A 16,751-nucleotide genomic window follows, 5' to 3' on the forward strand; every position below is an offset into this window, starting at 1 on the left:
TGCATGTGTTCCTGCTCGCATGAGTCCCTTAAGTCTGTGTTTTCCTTTCATGTCTCGACCCATTTTTAAGAGCATTTTTTCTTTGGTTACATATGGTAAAGCCAGTCTTCAAGCTCACCAGTACCGTTTTTGCACAAGTTAAGTTCAAAACTGTTCCTTCACCTAGAGCCTGATAGGTAAGAACCTAAACCTTATAGTAAATTCTAAACTCCACTCTCTGCGTCTGCACGTGCATGTATAGATGTTATTGTTTGACATTCTCTGGCTGTGACGCAAATCAGGTCAAACCATTTTTGAGATCTGATAAGTTTTTGTATCACTTTCTCACCTCTGACTTTAATTAGCAAACAGCTAACACGCAGAGGCCTGTAGGTTGCGTCTGTGTGCCTGTATAGTAACTGTGATTTTAATTAAGACTGATAGATAACCGACTGAGAGGATCTCACGTTGCGTCCCTGGGGTTTGATGGGTGGCAGGTCCTGTAGCTCCAAAGGGAATCTCATGTGTCTTATTGAGACATCTAGCATTGTGTCTGTGTCTCCAACAGCTCCCTGAGCAGTACTTAACATGCAAAGGGTGAACCGTCAAGTCACTTGGATCGAAAGAAGAGCCTGACATCAAGCCCGCTCTGTGTGTTTCTATGGCAACACACAGTCACACGATATCAGTCAAACACAATCTGCTTTACACACTAAAGGCTGAAGTTAGAAAGGAAAAAGCAAAGTGTTTTCTCAGAAACATATTTCATGTACTCTCTATGTATTGTGAATTATTTTTCCAATTCTGGCCACTTCTTTGTTAGATCAGTTCTAAATATTGCAAGGAAGGATAGAAGAAACACTTCAGTGATTTGGATAGATTCAGCCACTTATTGTAATTTGGACAAACTTCAAAAAGGTCTTCAAGCAAAGCAAAACCTCTTGCTTGTCCTTTCTTATCACATGGCAACACATTCACTGTAGGACTTTAATAGCAGGCTTTCACTAAAACCCTATTATTCCCTGCTGCCCTCTTAAGCGTGTTGTTTTTGAAAATGGTTTAGTTGATGAGGTGCATGTACTTTGAGGTAGATAGGTAAGCTATAGAGGATGAAGAGGGTATACTCCCCTACATACTCTAGTGGCTTATTGGCTGATTGGTGGATATACTGTTAACCAGAAAAAGACATGGCTTTACTTCATATACTTGTGTGTACCCTCCACAATACCACTGGTTGTTTTTATGTATTCATTTGTATTTTCAATAATTGTCTTTAAATTTGTTTTCAGTACAATCTGAAGTTTAAGTGTAACTAAAGCACACCAAAACGTTCTCAGTATATATAACATATAATTGTGCTATTCAAATAACATTTGTGTTTTTGCCTACCGCTACAGTAGGACAAATTAGTTCACTTTGCCTTTAAGTCAGTTAATTTTTGCGGTATAATAATATTTGTAATGACTATAATGGAATCTTAAAGGACTACTTCCCAACTTAAATGACCATGTTTATATCAATAACTCATCCTCTATTTTGTTGTATTTATGCAAAAAATGTTTTTTTGGCATGCCCCCAGTGAACAAAGAATCCAAAAACAAAATTCTTGATGAATTAAAGTCATAGGGGTACATGTTAATAAACAGCAAAACGATACCAAAACACCTGTTCACAAACTCCCACAGAACTCATGCAGTATAATCTCATTCATAGTTTCATTTATCTCATTTATCTAGTCATATGCTTAGTCCTTTCCCAAAGTGCGGATTGACCAAAGTCAAACAATGACAAAAACTACCATTCAAGGCAGCGGTAGACCAGCAGCTCCTATGTTCGGAGAGGTAACATTGCTGTTTTTGTCAATAGAGTCTGGCTTTGAAGAAAGCATTGGTAAGTTTCATTTAAGGTCAATTCTTCGTCTAAAAGGGTTGACTGTTTGGGAAGTACTGAGCATACGACTGGGTAAATTAGACTTGGTATTTACTGCATGAGTTGTGTGAGTTTGGAAATGGATGTTTTGATGTAGTTTTGCTGTTTTTAAATGCAGACCTTTCAGTTTCTCAAAGTTTCTCCAATTTTCAATTCTTTGTGCAACAGAGGCATGCACGAAAAAAAAACATATTTCTTAACACATTCAGCATAACAAGGGGTGAGTTTTTAATATACAAATGGTCATTTGGGGGGTGAAGTAGCAGTTGTGGTACAAGTATGAGTCAGTCCTCATTACAGGCTTTGTTTAGACTGTTAGCTAATTAGATTGTTAACAAATTATGTTTTCAAGTTCGATGCTGGCAAAAATGTCCCTTGTGAGTGCGCTGACAGTTTCATGAAGGTCCTTCTCCAAGGTGACTCTGGGTCAAACTGTTGACTTTGAATATAATTTGTGTGAACATGTCTAAGAGTGTGTGTCTGCATATATTTTGTTTTATCACTCCCAGAGCAGCCTCTTACCCTCAGGGACCTGCTGTGTATGTAATGACCTTTCACCACACCCTGTGCAAGACAGAATGATGACCCTAACACGGATTTAACACGCCTCCAACACGCTTCCTCTCTCTCACACTTATGTGCTCCAGATGTGGCTTTCATCTACACGCAGATGTGTCACAGAAGACTGGGTGGCTAAAGGGATGATGATGTCCCATGCTGAGCGCTGATGAGAGTGAAAATGAAGACAGTTTGTTATGGCACAGTTCTCCCTTGCCATCCCTCTGCCGTTGTTTTGGAAAATGGGACAGTGTCTCAGAGGGAAGAGCTAATAGGACACAGAGAGGATGGGATGAGGTAGTTTGCTTCGCCTCAACATATCTGTCACTGTGAATGTGTCATAGGCACAATTGGTCTGCCCTTTAATAGGATGTTTATCTTGGCTCTGCAAAAGAGCATAGCTAAAACCCCCAATAAAGGCAGCTGGCAGCACACCAGAGGCTCGTAAGAAGTACTCAAAAACTTTAGTGCACAATTTGTAGAGAGATTGGATAATAAAATATAGTAATGTTAAATTATTTAAAGCATACTGTAGTATTTTCCATTGTAGGTTAGCATGAATTTCAAGATATGTATGATGAGGTGAAAACTGAAAACAGAGATGGGCTGAGAAATGGACAGATGAAAGACAGATGGAGAAAGCTGGTGCGAGTGTAAGACAAATGCCAGGTCTAAGAAGTGGTGATTGAGTTTGCAAACAGAGAAGGCAGTCTGGAATCACTTAGGTGAGGGTAATGTGTAGCGCGATCACAGTACAATGCCACAGCTCACAGCTGAAACTTTCTCCACCGTGTTACCTCTATTCCAACACCCCACCAGGACTGAATCTAAAATACAGTTTTTATTTTTCAGTTTCAAGCAAGCATTTTCCCAAATTGATCACTTTCAAGTGAATATTTGCAGGTTTTCTTTGCTTTCTATGATAGTAAAATGAATATCTTTGGGTCTTTAGATTTTTACTTCTTTCTGACATTTTAGCCTCTTTTACACTGCCTGTTCAAAACAGGATAATCAGGTCTTGCAATTCTGCATAAAAGGTAAAATCCCAGAATGCAATTGATATTGGTGTAAAAGGGACAGCTGGCAGGACAGGTTATGATGTGTTATGCATGTGACTCACCGTGGGAGATCTAAAAAGCAGCTAGTAGCAGTTACGTAGCAGCTAACTCAAGAAGAACAGCAACCAAAATTGTCTGCAAATTGGGAAAACAGTGAGATTTGGGAGCTCCTTATCTTACTGGCACAGGATGAGATCAGCCACCATATAACAGGGATGGCAAATGACTGTTATTGCCAAGTTATGCCGTTGTTATTGTCTAGAAAGTGCTGCAGGCGCATATGTTTTATATCACACTAGCTGACTCAGTTGGGGTTAAATGTCAAGTCTATCACACCTGTCATGCCTCTTTTGCTTCTGGGATGCTATCAAGTTATCTAAAATCAAACACTGGAGCAGGATGATGCTGCTGATGTTTGATTCTGTGTAAAAATGCAAAGGTGTGTAAAGAAGGGTTTTTGTAGCGGCCCTATAACGCTATGTTTTTGTACCAAAAGGCTTTTGTTAATCAAAAGATTTCATTGACAGAAAATCAAATGCACCAGTTTCTCCTAAAATGCTGTAAAATGCATCCATCTCTTCAAACTTCATAGGTCATCTTTCCTCCCTACTAAACATACATTCATATGCAATACGTGAAATTAGCCTCTTCCAACAGCTTCGTCTGCCCATATGGCAAGCAAAACATTCTTTTGGCTCATGCTCCGGGGGAGTCCCTGTGCTTGTTGTAGTTTTTATCATGTTACCCAGAAACACAAGGCTAACATACAGGCTACTTCGACACACCTGTGCATGCATACCTACCTGTATCCCAACTGTCTGCACACCACGTCTGCGTCACGATCAGTCCATCCATCGTCACACACAGTCCCCCATTGTCCGGACAGATAGAGCTCCACCCGGCCTTCTCTGGGGCTCTCGCCTCCCACAAGTCTTACTGGCACACCTGAAGAACACACATACACACAAACGCTGACTACACAGAGTCACCCTGTTGGCAAAAATGTATTCCTGTTCTCTGAAGTTACCCCAGACCCCTGAGTCTAGAAATACTAAAAGACACTACACATACACGCATTCCCTTACAAACCTGATCCTCCAGGCAAACGTGTCTTGTGAATGGGGCATGTGCACTCATGTTATCTACTAAGGAAGTAGCTTGAACACCTGTCAGTTCTCATGCACGTAACCACTTGTGTGTCCAGGAGGGGAAATTGTGAAATTCCTGTTGCTATGAAAAGATCATTTATTTCCATCGCCGCTCTGTTTTTCACACGCTTCCTCTCTTGTTCTTTCTCCCTCTCAGATGCTATTCGCTGTTAATCGAATAAGTCTGGGCTTTAGGTTTAAACCATCCATCATCATTTGTCTGCACACAGACGCCCAGTCGTGCACACACAAACACACATAATCTCATTTACGTGAATGCCAATGTCTTTTCCATGTGTGGACACTTTCAGGATCAGTTTACACTCTCGGTGTCTCAGGTATTTTAATGCTAGGATATATATAGATGGTCGTTGTGTTTTGTAGCTCAAACACTGAATACAGTAACACAAACATTTTGTGAATTGCATATCCTGGAACGACTTCAGCAGTAGTCAGTGTAGCTTGAAATAATTCTCTATGACTGTATTAAGTTGAATGGCATTCAAACATTGTGTGTGTGGCACATAGGAATTGTAGGAGGGGGAGAATAAGGTAGAGAGAGTTAATTGTGGGAATGTTTACTTCATTGTTTGTGTTGGCTATTGAGGAAATGCTCATCGTTGTCCTCTCCCTTCGAAATACAAACACTCAGCACACACACACACACACACACACACTGCTGCTCTAATACAACGCTAATGTGATGGTCGAGAGAGAGAGTGAGGGAGAGTTCAAAGCACAGCCTGGCTTATCTGCTTTTTCTCCTTTTCCAAAAACAACAAAAACCAATCTGCCTGTGGCATGTTGCGCGGGAAGGAGGGATTTGCGTACACACACAAACACTCAAACCAATCCACACAAACAAACACACAACAAATGCTACGTGGTAATGACACAATTCTTTAGTGGGTGTTTGTGTCCCTCAGGCTCCTGCCAAAAAACATAAGCTACCTAAACCCAATTTATCATCACTTAAAAAACATGATGTATCCTTTCTGTGACATTCACCAGACTTATCAGACTCTGTTACAATCAGTATCAAGTTAAATGGTGGAGAACTGAACAGTTATATACATGTATGAGGTGAAATCTGAGCCACTACTGGTTCCATCCAGCTCTCTGCTAACACATCTTTATTGGTGTCTGGAGGCAACAGACAGGGGCTTGATTAATGGTGCTGCCATTTAACCCTTCCTCCCTCTTTTACCAAGTAGTAACACCACTGAACTTATCTGTCTCATCTTATAAAGGGTTAAGAAGTGTTTTGTTTTGGGGTAAAATATCAACCCACTGGTGCCAGCTGGTTATGGTTTATGAATGGTTGCATGGGGGAGACATACTTTAGGTAAAGGTTTGCAGTAGGTCCATTTAATCATGATGACTTTACAAGAGGCCCACTTATTAAGGCAGGACAAGCCAACTAACAGCTGTGCCTATTAGAGTCAGCATGACTTACATCATCCTCTATCTGTCTCCTGGAAAATGTTGGCTTCCCTCTTCTGAGTAGATGAGATCAAATTGACTGCAGGTTGGCTGAGATCTTAGAACCAGATTTCAGATCAGCTTGCACTTCCACTACCGGGTTTTATGAAGTGACGGGAAATTACATAGATGCTTTCATCGTTTGGTTTCCTGTTCTTCATCGCCTATAAAGTTTGTGTACTCTTGTGCAAAGTTTAGCTCCTACAGTGCTTATTTTAAGCTAAACTTATTATGGATTAGCGCTGGGCAGTGTTTTGATATTATATTGATGTCGTGATATGAGACTATGATCTTAGATGTTGTCTATCCCTAGTTTTAAATGGTACATTATAGTAAAGTAGTAATGCAGTTTTCCACACTTAGCAGACTGTTTTAACTGTTACTATTTGCCTTTACCCATGTAGTCATTATATCCACATTACAGATGATGATCTATCAAAAATCTTATTGTCTAAATATTTTGCGAAAGCACAAATAGTCAACCCCACAATATCATCACAATATGGATATCGAGCCATTTGGCCAAAAGAAAAATATTTGATTGCTTTCTTACTCTAATATGTCTTATTTCTAATCTTAATTCTTATCCTTATTATTACAAAGTGCGTGAATAAAAATATATCAATATAATCAGCAAACAAAGTATTTATTTCAGTAAACAGTGGTTGATTTAAAACATCTTGTTAGCCTGGTCTCATCCGCCTCGTTATTTCAGAGTTGAGGGGCCCCGATGGCAAAAGCTGATAGTTTTTAGTGTCCACCTGGGAACCACAAAAAAAGAACAACTAGGATTTCTGGCAGATCTCAGCTAATAGGGGGATAGAGGGGCAGTAGTCAGGAACTAACCCCATATGAGCCATAAAAGTGATTAAAATACACATTCACATCCACTCTGAAATGCACAGGTTGCCAATGTAAAGATGCTAAAACAGAGTTTTATAATCTTAAAAGGAATTTCAAAAGGAGGCTGTGACATCCACAAACTTGTTAAGAATTCATTGTTTTAAACAGGAAAAGAGAGAATTTCAATTATCTAGATTTAACAGATCAAATCTTGTCATTTTGAATCGCTGCGCTGAATTACTGATTTCAGGCATTCATCAAGTCTGAGTTTATTGTTTGATAAATAAGAAATGGTCAATAATATCAAAACTAAACAAAAGATAAGAGCGCTACAAGATCATTAAGAGCATCCTGGTTGCAGTTTCGGTGTCATGACCAACTCTAAAACCAGAATGGAGTTTTTGATAAAGACAATTTCAGTTTATAAAGGTAAATATATGCATCAGAGCTGAATGTCCTTAAATACTGGTCAGTTTAAAGATTGCCCACCTTTTCGCTTGCTAACTTGCAAACCTCCCATCTGTAACCTTAAACATCCCCCATACAGACAGCACATTTCCAGGTGTATAAACCTATGGTTTCAAGGGGCACTGCTCTCTGTTTTTCAAAGTACGAAAACAGTAATGGTATGCACTTAGATTATATAGATAATATCAGAATCTATAACTAACAACTTCAAGGTTACATTAAAACACTCTTGCCCATCCAGGTTTTCTATGTGATCTATAACCTTGAACTCTTTGAAACCTGGACTGAGATCGCTCTTATGCTGCTTTTAGAGGCCTTTCATCAGTATTTTAACCTTTGAATCCTGAGCAAATCAGTGTAATTTCTTTCAAAAACATGGGGGCAATAAGGCAATGAGCAACTTGGCAGGAAATATTCCACAAATTGCGAGACATTGTTGATTTAGAAAATTGTTTTAAAAAAAGCTAGGGGACAATGTTTAGGGGGAAAAAAAGAAAAAACTATTATTATTATTATTATTATTATTAATTTGGACATTTCTGTAATTTCTTCCTAATATTTATTCTTCTTTTGTTGCTCATTGCCTTTCTTCCTGTTTTTAAAAAAGATCAAGCCAATATACCCAGGTTTCAGAGTGTTAAGGTCTTACAGTATAATAAGATTTTGTCTTACTCGTTGGAAGACTCTCTCCATTGCGATCAGGGCTGCATGCAATGTTAACATCTTCATGGTGCGTGCAGTCATGACGGAGCCACTCCTTTCTTTTGCACAGCAGCAGGCTCGGCTCTTTCCCTGTGCAGCTCACATCATCCAGAAGAATTGGACCTGACCCCACCCCAAAGCGAGGGACTGGGGTGATGTCTAGTCCTTCAGAAAGGAGAGTCTCGCCTATTCTGCAAGGTAAACATGAACACACACACAAACACACTTTATTGAACTTTTTAATAAGCACTGAGGGTGCTCATGTTTGTTCCTGTCTGAATGGATGAATACTTTATATTACCTGTAACCAAGCTGTCGGCACACGACTTGTGTGTTCGAGTCTGTCCAGCCATCATCACACACTGTCCCCCACTGGCCGTGATAAAATACTTCTAAACGTCCCTCATAGCTGCTTGTGCCCCCAACCAACCTCACAGAGCCGTCTGGAGACAAAGAGAAAGACAAACAGACAGGCAGAGAGTTAAACAATGCCCTCACTCATGAGAATACTTTGGAAAATGTTTTTTCATGGTCTTTTATCTCCTCAAACCAGCTTTTAAATTAAAAAAAAAATAGACATTTTAGTCTTTGCACCCTCTGAGAGATAGTGTTATTGATCGCAACATAGCAACAAAAATGCTGAAAATTGCATCGCAATTAGTCAGACGACACACTGTTAATGCAGTTATGGTTGGCTGCAGTAATGACCAGAAAGCTCTGAAAGATCCTGCTCAGACTCAATAGCCCGTGTCTGTATTCAGCATTCAGTCCTTAAGACTTCTGCCTTCACACATTGGTCACTTGGCAACACACCAGAGTCTTACTCCTTTGTCTGTTTGAGAATTTTTTCCTGCATTGTTTGCTCAGGCTCAGTGATAATCCAGGCCTGGCCACCATAAGTTTTCCTAAAAGTGCACCTCCAATGCCTTGCTGACTCCACGAGCAAGCTAATGTGATTTTTTTCCTCTCTTAAAACCAAAAAAGGTCAATTGCAGGGACACTCAGCTTGCTTTGACAGGGGGGCACTTTGGCAAAATGACAGGAGGCCAGGGGCCAGTTAAACAAATTGCAGTCCTGCAAATTACAGGGGCGTATCTAATAATTGAGATCATTCACAGCTTTAACCTGGACCTCTGTCTGGGGGGTCAGGGGATCCTTCCTTGGCACTTTTTTTATCAACAAGCTTTCTTTTGATGCTTTTTATACACTCCAGTGTCTTATTTACATTCAAAATACAAAAAAAGTTTCAGTGTCAATCAATTTATTTAAATTGTGAATTAGAAAATGGCCTATGTGCCACCTGGCACCCTTTTGCAGGCCAGATTTATCCTGTGGGCTGTAAATTAAATTAAATGTTTGTTTATTTTTAAAGGGACAGCACACAATTGAAAGTAGTTGCACCAGACTTAGCTAGCAGCTAATTGGCATCTGTTGTCCCTGGGAAGGTAAAAAAAATAAAACACTGAACAGCAAATAGCCTACACTACCTAAAACATGACAATATGTTTAAGTCCATAAATACAAACATTTCTCTATATAAAACAACATGATACATAAAAGACCCATGATCTGAACATAACATCACATAAACATTTATTAGAATAAAATCAGCATGACAGACAGTTGAGTACAAATTTAGTATCACTGATCAATTGTCTCCTGCAGCAAAGCTTTAGCCGTCAGGATTACATGCAAACCAATCTGCCACAATAAGGTGGGAATTCCTGGACGGGCTTATCTCTCTATGTAAAGTTTGTGTGCATTTGACTTGCATGTCTTTGTGAATATTATGGACTGCTTATACTGAGTCAGGTGGTGTTGTACCTGTAAGGGGGCTGCAGGACACTCCTGCATCCTCAGAGTGCAGACAGTTGTGCTCCCCCCAGGCACTCTTTGGACACTGCTCCAGAGTGAGCTCATTGCCCGTACAACGCACCTCGTCCAGCCACACACGGCCTGATCCCTTGCCAAAATGTGCCTGGCCCCATGCCCTCGCTACCCCGCTACAAAGACAAAAGTAGGTAGAGAAAAAATAGAAGTTTAGTTTGCAGTACTGCAGTTACAATGAAAAACAGATGTAACGACCAACCCTGCCTGACCTACGAAATACAGGGTATAGGATGCAGTATGTGCTTAATCCGGAAACTAATTGTAATTTTAATAAATTTTGTGAAAATTGCTCATCACACACATCTGTGCATGCATAAACATTGCGACAACACAGTACCATACACCAAAAGTGCACATACAGACATGTGCCGAAAGTGCAGTGTAGCTAAATATGCATATCTCTGTGGTACTAGAATTCATGCAGGAACAATGAGCCTGATTCATTATCTGACCCCCAGATGTTCTTTACTGCTCGCTCCTCTCTCTGTGTGTGTCCGAATGGAAAGAATACTTCTCATACTTTTGGAGACAGAGGGAGAGATAGACGACTGGACACCCACATTAAGTCATCTCAGCTTCTTAGTCGATCTTTCTGTCACAATTTTCCCTCTTTTTCTCACGCTCACACTTTGTATTTCCTTTATGCTAATTACTGGCATTAATGTGAATATTAACAATAACGTGTGTGTGTGTGTGTGTGGGCGCCCTTTCACCTCAGCCCCAATTGTCGACACACCACCTCTGCATCACTGTCGTCCCATTGGTCATCACATATGGAGCCCCACTGCCCTGCATGGAAGACCTCCACTGTGCCCTGTGACCCCGACCGACCTCCCACCAGCCGTATAGGCAGCGTCACCTCTGCTGAAATGACGGCAAGCATAAAAACACATTCTCACATAGACTACAAGACTCCGGGCTGGCAGAGATGAAACTAATTAATTGATATCACCATGTAACTTCTCCAGTTGATTACTTACATACAGTAAGGCATTTTTTTTATTGCAGGTTTTCTTGAATTTTGTTTGAATATGCAGATATCTCATGTAACTAAATATGCATTGATTTACATTTATTTCCAGAACAAAAATCTGAACATTGGATGAAGCCAGATTCAAGCTTTTCATTTTATTTTATCTACAAATTAGAGTATTTTTTTTTACTGAAGGACTTTTGGATATATCATTTTATTATTCCATAAATAAGAAAATACTGTCAGTAGCCATAAAAAAAAGCCATATTTACGTATGTAACTATATATATATATATATATAAATATTTTGAGAAAATGGCCATGTAAGATGCATATTGTAAAATTCCATACATTTTTAGACAAAAAATAAGTAATCAGATAAATAGGTTAAAAATTTAAACTAATAGATATCACCATGAAACTTGCCCAGTTTATTACTTATATTAAGAAAAATGTTTTCTGCATTACAAGCATTCTAAAAATGTTATGTTTTTAATATGCAGATGATGCATTATCTAATTAAATATGTGCTTTTTTTCCTACACTACTAATCTGAACAACCTAAATGTTTATTTTGGATGTTTTTTTTCCACTACTTTGAAAGTATAAAACCAAAGTAGCCCAAAATCTCAAAACTGACCAGTTTTCACCTGTGGTGTGTAGTATATAGCAAGGGCAATTCCAAAACTGAGCACGGGTTGGATAATTGTTAAATTTATAGTTATCAGATGTCATTATATTCATGCAAACCTCCATCCTTCCATCACAGACCCATAATTCCCCATGAGGAGTGCCTACTTTGTGTCTGTGTGCAAGTGATGGCTGCAGCCTGAGAGCATTCCCCTCCATTCCAGGTAGTCTTAGGACACTGGAGCAGGTCTGGCTCCTCTCCCTGGCAATGCACTGCCCTCCAATGGAGTTTGGCCATGCTTGGACGAAACAGCGGAACTGGACGTGCATGACCTGAGATCCTGGAAGGAGATCAATAAGCAAATGTTACTTTTACTCATCCAAAATGCTTTTTTTTTCAACCTACAACTGACATCAAACAGCAAATCCAGTCTCATCTGATAAGAGGTGCTTATCAAGAAATTTGGACATTTCTTCATGGCACTTCTGTTTTCATTTGAGATGCATCCTGCTGTCATGCTTAGGGCAGCCCATCTCAGAGAAAAAAGTAGCAGCCGTTTTGGCCTGGTAGCAGTAACCTTGAGCCATCTGTATGTTCATAAGCTGCCATTCCAGGGCCATTGCGGTCAGCAGTTTTACACCCAACAGCTTCAATAACCGGCCACGTGAAAGTCATCACCAACGATTCCAGCTGACATATGGCTGACATTTGCCCTCTTTCCTTTCCACTGAGAACTTTCATTGACTCCTGTGTGAATATGCACACACAGGCATGTGTTCATGTCAGCATGCGTGCCAGCGCTGGTGTTAGTGTCAACATGTGTAGCAAGTGCACAGAACGCCTCTGTTCTCCAGGGAAATAAGACGCTTTCTCAGCTAACTACACCCCGGCTTATGAATACTGTCAATATGTATGATCCGTCTGCGGGCTCCCTCGAGATCCAGCAAATCAGTGGCTCGTCTAGCATGGAAACATCTCAGAGACCATATGACACATCATGTGTTTGTGTGTGAGAGAGAGGGGCAAAGAGAGAGAGGGTAACAAGGTAAATAGCTGAGCACTGAAGGTATTTAAATACCTCTGGGAAATGGGGGGTTGGAATGCAAGGGTCACACAAGAAAAGTACAAAGACTGTGGAGAGAGTGGATGCGTGTGTATGTCTGAAGACTTGTGAAAATCGCCAACATTCCCAAATTTCCATCACTCTTTCACCACATGTCAGACCTCCACAAGCAGCTTCACACTGTGAATTTATATGTCAATTGTGATCACACTTGCACCTGTGTCTGAAAACATATGTTAGAGGGAGATGGCAAAAAGTGCATGTCTGAAGGCATCTGTGTGCATGTGTGCTCTCTTACCCCTTGCCCAGCTGTCTGCAAACCACTGCGGCATCTTCGTCCCCCCAGTCGTCACTACAGATGGATCCCCAAACCCCTCCCAGATAGACTTCCACCCTGCCATCGAGCTTGGAGCGGCCTCCTTGCAGACGCACAGAGCCTGGGATGGAAAGGTCAGATATATACTGCAGCACATATAAAATGAGGGGAAAGAGTTGACATGAATAGATGTGTTTGTCACACTATATCAAAATATAAAAGAGGGGGAGTTAGAAGCATGCAAGATAGGAAAAAATGAAAGGGGCAGAACTGGATGCAAAGCATATATACAGGTGCACAACTGTCTTCTAATAATCCAATAAATCTGTCTGCATCAAAACGGCTGCATATAGAAAAGCACTTCATTTAATAACATCTACTGACATAATATTTTATATATGTGCTGTCACATCACAACCCGTCTGTAAAAAGAAAGAAATTAAGACATAGTGCTTTTTAAAAAACACAACTATACAGTGTGAGCGGCTGTTTAACTACATCCCTTCGTTTGTCTTTTTTGTTGTCACATCTAGTGACATATTTAATGATCCTCATAGCATTTTTTTTTCTTTTCCCCAAAGGAATATTTTCTCCTCATATAGTTTATACCTTACTGCCATAGAACTGGTACTATCACTTATTAAAATACTTCTAGCCACAGCCTAGCCAGTGTTGGGAATTGAGTGTTTCACAGTTGTGTAGGACTGCAAGTAACAATTATTTTCATTGTTGATTAATCTGTCGTTTATTTTCTTCATTAATTGATTGGTTTTTTGGTAAATGTAGAAAATGATGGAAAATTTTGAGCCCAAGATTACGTCTCATTTTGCCCACAACCCAAAGACCATCATAGACAGGTAGACTATCAAAGAAACTACAAAATATTCAAATTTAAGAAACTGGAATCAGTGACTTTTTAATCTTTTTCTTACCTCAAACCAGTTAATAATTTCTTAAATTAGCTGTGATTAATTCAATCGTTGGCAACTAATCAAATAATCAATTAATGATTGTAGCTCAAATGTTGTGTGTGTAAACAGTGGTGTAATGGCAGTTGATGAGAATCAGATTCAGACAACTTTATTAATATTGCCAGGGGCAATTTGTTTGAACAGCTTGTTGTTTGCACATATAGTAACATGTAGACACATAAATAATTAGTAATAATTACAAAATAAAATTAAAAAATATGCCAAGGAGTTCGCTGTAGGTGGGTATACTGCTAGATTGGGAGGTTACCAAAAAGTAAGTGGGTATACTCTCCTGTATGTTCCAGTGGCTTTTCAGATGATGGGTAAGTAGGCCTATACTATAAATGGCCAGAAAAAGAAGCAGGTATCTCCCTTATACCTGCATATACCCTCCACCTCACCACCGTGTGTAAAGAAGTCATAAAAATAACAGTGTGTGTCTGAGTGCATTAAGTTTATTGTTTTGTGTACATCTATTGGATATATTTGGATTGTTACGGCAACGGAAAATAAAAGGGTACATGTTCACCTACACATACGCACAGGCGAGTGCCTGCCTCCTACTACCACCAGCATATCTGAAGTTAAATTAAATATATGCTGTCTTGCAAAAGGTCATAAACATAACAGAGAACAGAATTTGGACTCCACATTTGGCCACACCTCCTAAAGGTGTGTGATTTTCCAAATGTCTTTAATAACTGGCCCAATGTATGTCAGTTCCATGTATCATTTACCGGAAGATAATTTACCCACACTGTGCCAACACACTACAAGACTAAAAATACCACAGGCTACTTGTCTTGTGCCAGATGGAAATGACACACTCTGTTCCTTTCACCACTCTCTCCCTCTTACTTCTCCTCCTTTCATCAATCCAGAGATGTAGGGCCCTCTTTAACCTCACTTTTCATTTTAGCAACACTTAAAGCTTGTAGGCATCGATGATGTCATGTACCCCGTGTCAAATTATTGTAATGTGAGAGAAGTGATTTCATTTAACCTACTCACTTTTACACTGGTGATCCCTTTAACTGTTCCCAAACGCACCATATAAGCAAATACCTGTGTGCTCATTTGAGCACAAATGTGCTTAGACTTGCATCTGCATGCATTGAACTCACACCTGGGACACTGAAGGTGTGTCCTGTGCTGTCTAATTACTTCAGCATGGGCCTCCTAAGTTGAACACAACTGAAGCTTGAAATTCAACACAGTTGCACAACAATGCAAAAAGAAATGTAGTGTTATTCGCTCTTCATCAGGACAAATAAAAATACATATATAGAGATTTGTTGCATTTGTGACAGCCTGCATTGATGTTTAACCCTTTGAAAACTGGATCACCATCACTTTTCTTGAGCAACTTCGTGAGAACTATTCCGCAAATGGCAAGAAATTATTTTGAGGATTTTTTTTTTTTTTAAAGAAGCAAGGGAAAAGCGGCCATAGAAAACAAATATTTATAATTATCATATTATTTTTAAAATTATTTTACAGATTTTTTTTTTAGAACTTTTGGGGGGTCATTTATCTGTTGTTGTTTTTCTGTTTGTTTGTTGTTTTTTTTCCCATTTCACTTTATTTTTCCTTGGTTTTATTTTCTAATTTTCAGGTAATTTTCCAGTACTTCTTTTTGTTTAAAACAATAATTTTACTAGCTTTTGTGAAATTTCTTTTTAAGTTGCTCAATGCCTTTTACCTGTTTTTTGGAAAGACATCAAGCCAATTTTCTTAGATCTCAAAGGGTTAAATAACCATTCAGTTCATTTGGAGATTTCAGCTCATCTGTATCTAATTCATGTTTTCGACTTATTTCTACAGATTTATGATGGTAAATCCCGACAAAAATACAGTATCCGTGTGGGCCTGTTTACCTTGTTTACAGTCGCAGTAACCCCAGTCCACTCTGCCTTTGTGGTTCCTAAAAAAGCACCAGGGTCGGATCCTGCCGTCCGGGTTGCGGCAGTGATTGTGCTCTCCTATTCCTTTGCCCGGGTAGCGCTCCTTGAAGCCGGCCACTTCGGTCCAGTTCATGCACTGAGTCCCGGACTCGGTGACGTCTATGGCTCCCCGGTAGAAACCGTCTTTCCCACGGCTCTGGACGCAGTCAGTGAACGGCAGGATGAATGAAGGGACGCTGCTGGAGTAACACAAGCCGCTATTCGCAGCCAAAAGCGCGGCTGTTAGAGCAAGAAACGCCAAATTCATGTTAGGTTTCTGGCGGTAGCAGCTGCAGAGAGGAGCGTCTATCACCAGGAGCTTCTCTCATCAGCTCAGGAGACGATCTTCAGTCAGCCTCATCGTCCTGCCGGGGACGAGAGTGAGGACCGGGAGAGGAGAAACGACGCGGATCAATGAAACTCCTATTTGCGTGGGCTAATGGGCAGGCAGCCCCCCAAGGAAAATTCAATAACATATAGGCTATGTTCGGAGTGATTTTGTGCACCATATTAATTAGATGTGACAATTCTATTATTATTATTTCTATTATTGTTATTATTATATTGTGATGATTAATATATTATATTTATAAATAAAATGTACAACTATTTTACTTACTATAATTACCACATTTAATTTTTTTTTTTCATAGGCTAAAAACACTATTTAGAAAAATTACAGGGAGTAAAGGAGGAGCCATTATGTATAATGTGAGGATTAGGTAAAAATAGGTCATGTGTAATGCCTAAAATGAGAAACTGCCCTTTTTTGAGACAACGTGACCATGGCCAAAATG

At 39.7% G+C, this 16,751-nt stretch overlaps 1 protein-coding gene across 1 annotated transcript in view; it reads right to left on the minus strand.

Moving 5' to 3' along the window:
- The window catches only part of prss12 (serine protease 12), a 29,393-nt gene extending 13,104 nt beyond the window's left edge, over positions 1–16,289 (minus strand). Inside the window, exons 1-8 of the mRNA XM_042485972.1 lie at positions 15,889–16,289; positions 13,023–13,161; positions 11,829–12,001; positions 10,771–10,921; positions 9,992–10,170; positions 8,469–8,610; positions 8,138–8,358; positions 4,328–4,469 (exon numbers count right to left, since the gene is read on the minus strand). Coding sequence (XP_042341906.1) covers positions 4,328–4,469; positions 8,138–8,358; positions 8,469–8,610; positions 9,992–10,170; positions 10,771–10,921; positions 11,829–12,001; positions 13,023–13,161; positions 15,889–16,222 — 1,481 coding nt within the window. The 5' untranslated portion in view covers positions 16,223–16,289. The remainder of the gene's footprint in view (positions 1–4,327; positions 4,470–8,137; positions 8,359–8,468; positions 8,611–9,991; positions 10,171–10,770; positions 10,922–11,828; positions 12,002–13,022; positions 13,162–15,888) is intronic.
- Between the last annotated feature and the right edge of the window lie 462 nt (positions 16,290–16,751).

This window comes from Plectropomus leopardus, chromosome 4 (assembly GCF_008729295.1).
Source record: "Plectropomus leopardus isolate mb chromosome 4, YSFRI_Pleo_2.0, whole genome shotgun sequence".
Taxonomy (NCBI): domain Eukaryota; kingdom Metazoa; phylum Chordata; class Actinopteri; order Perciformes; family Serranidae; genus Plectropomus; species Plectropomus leopardus.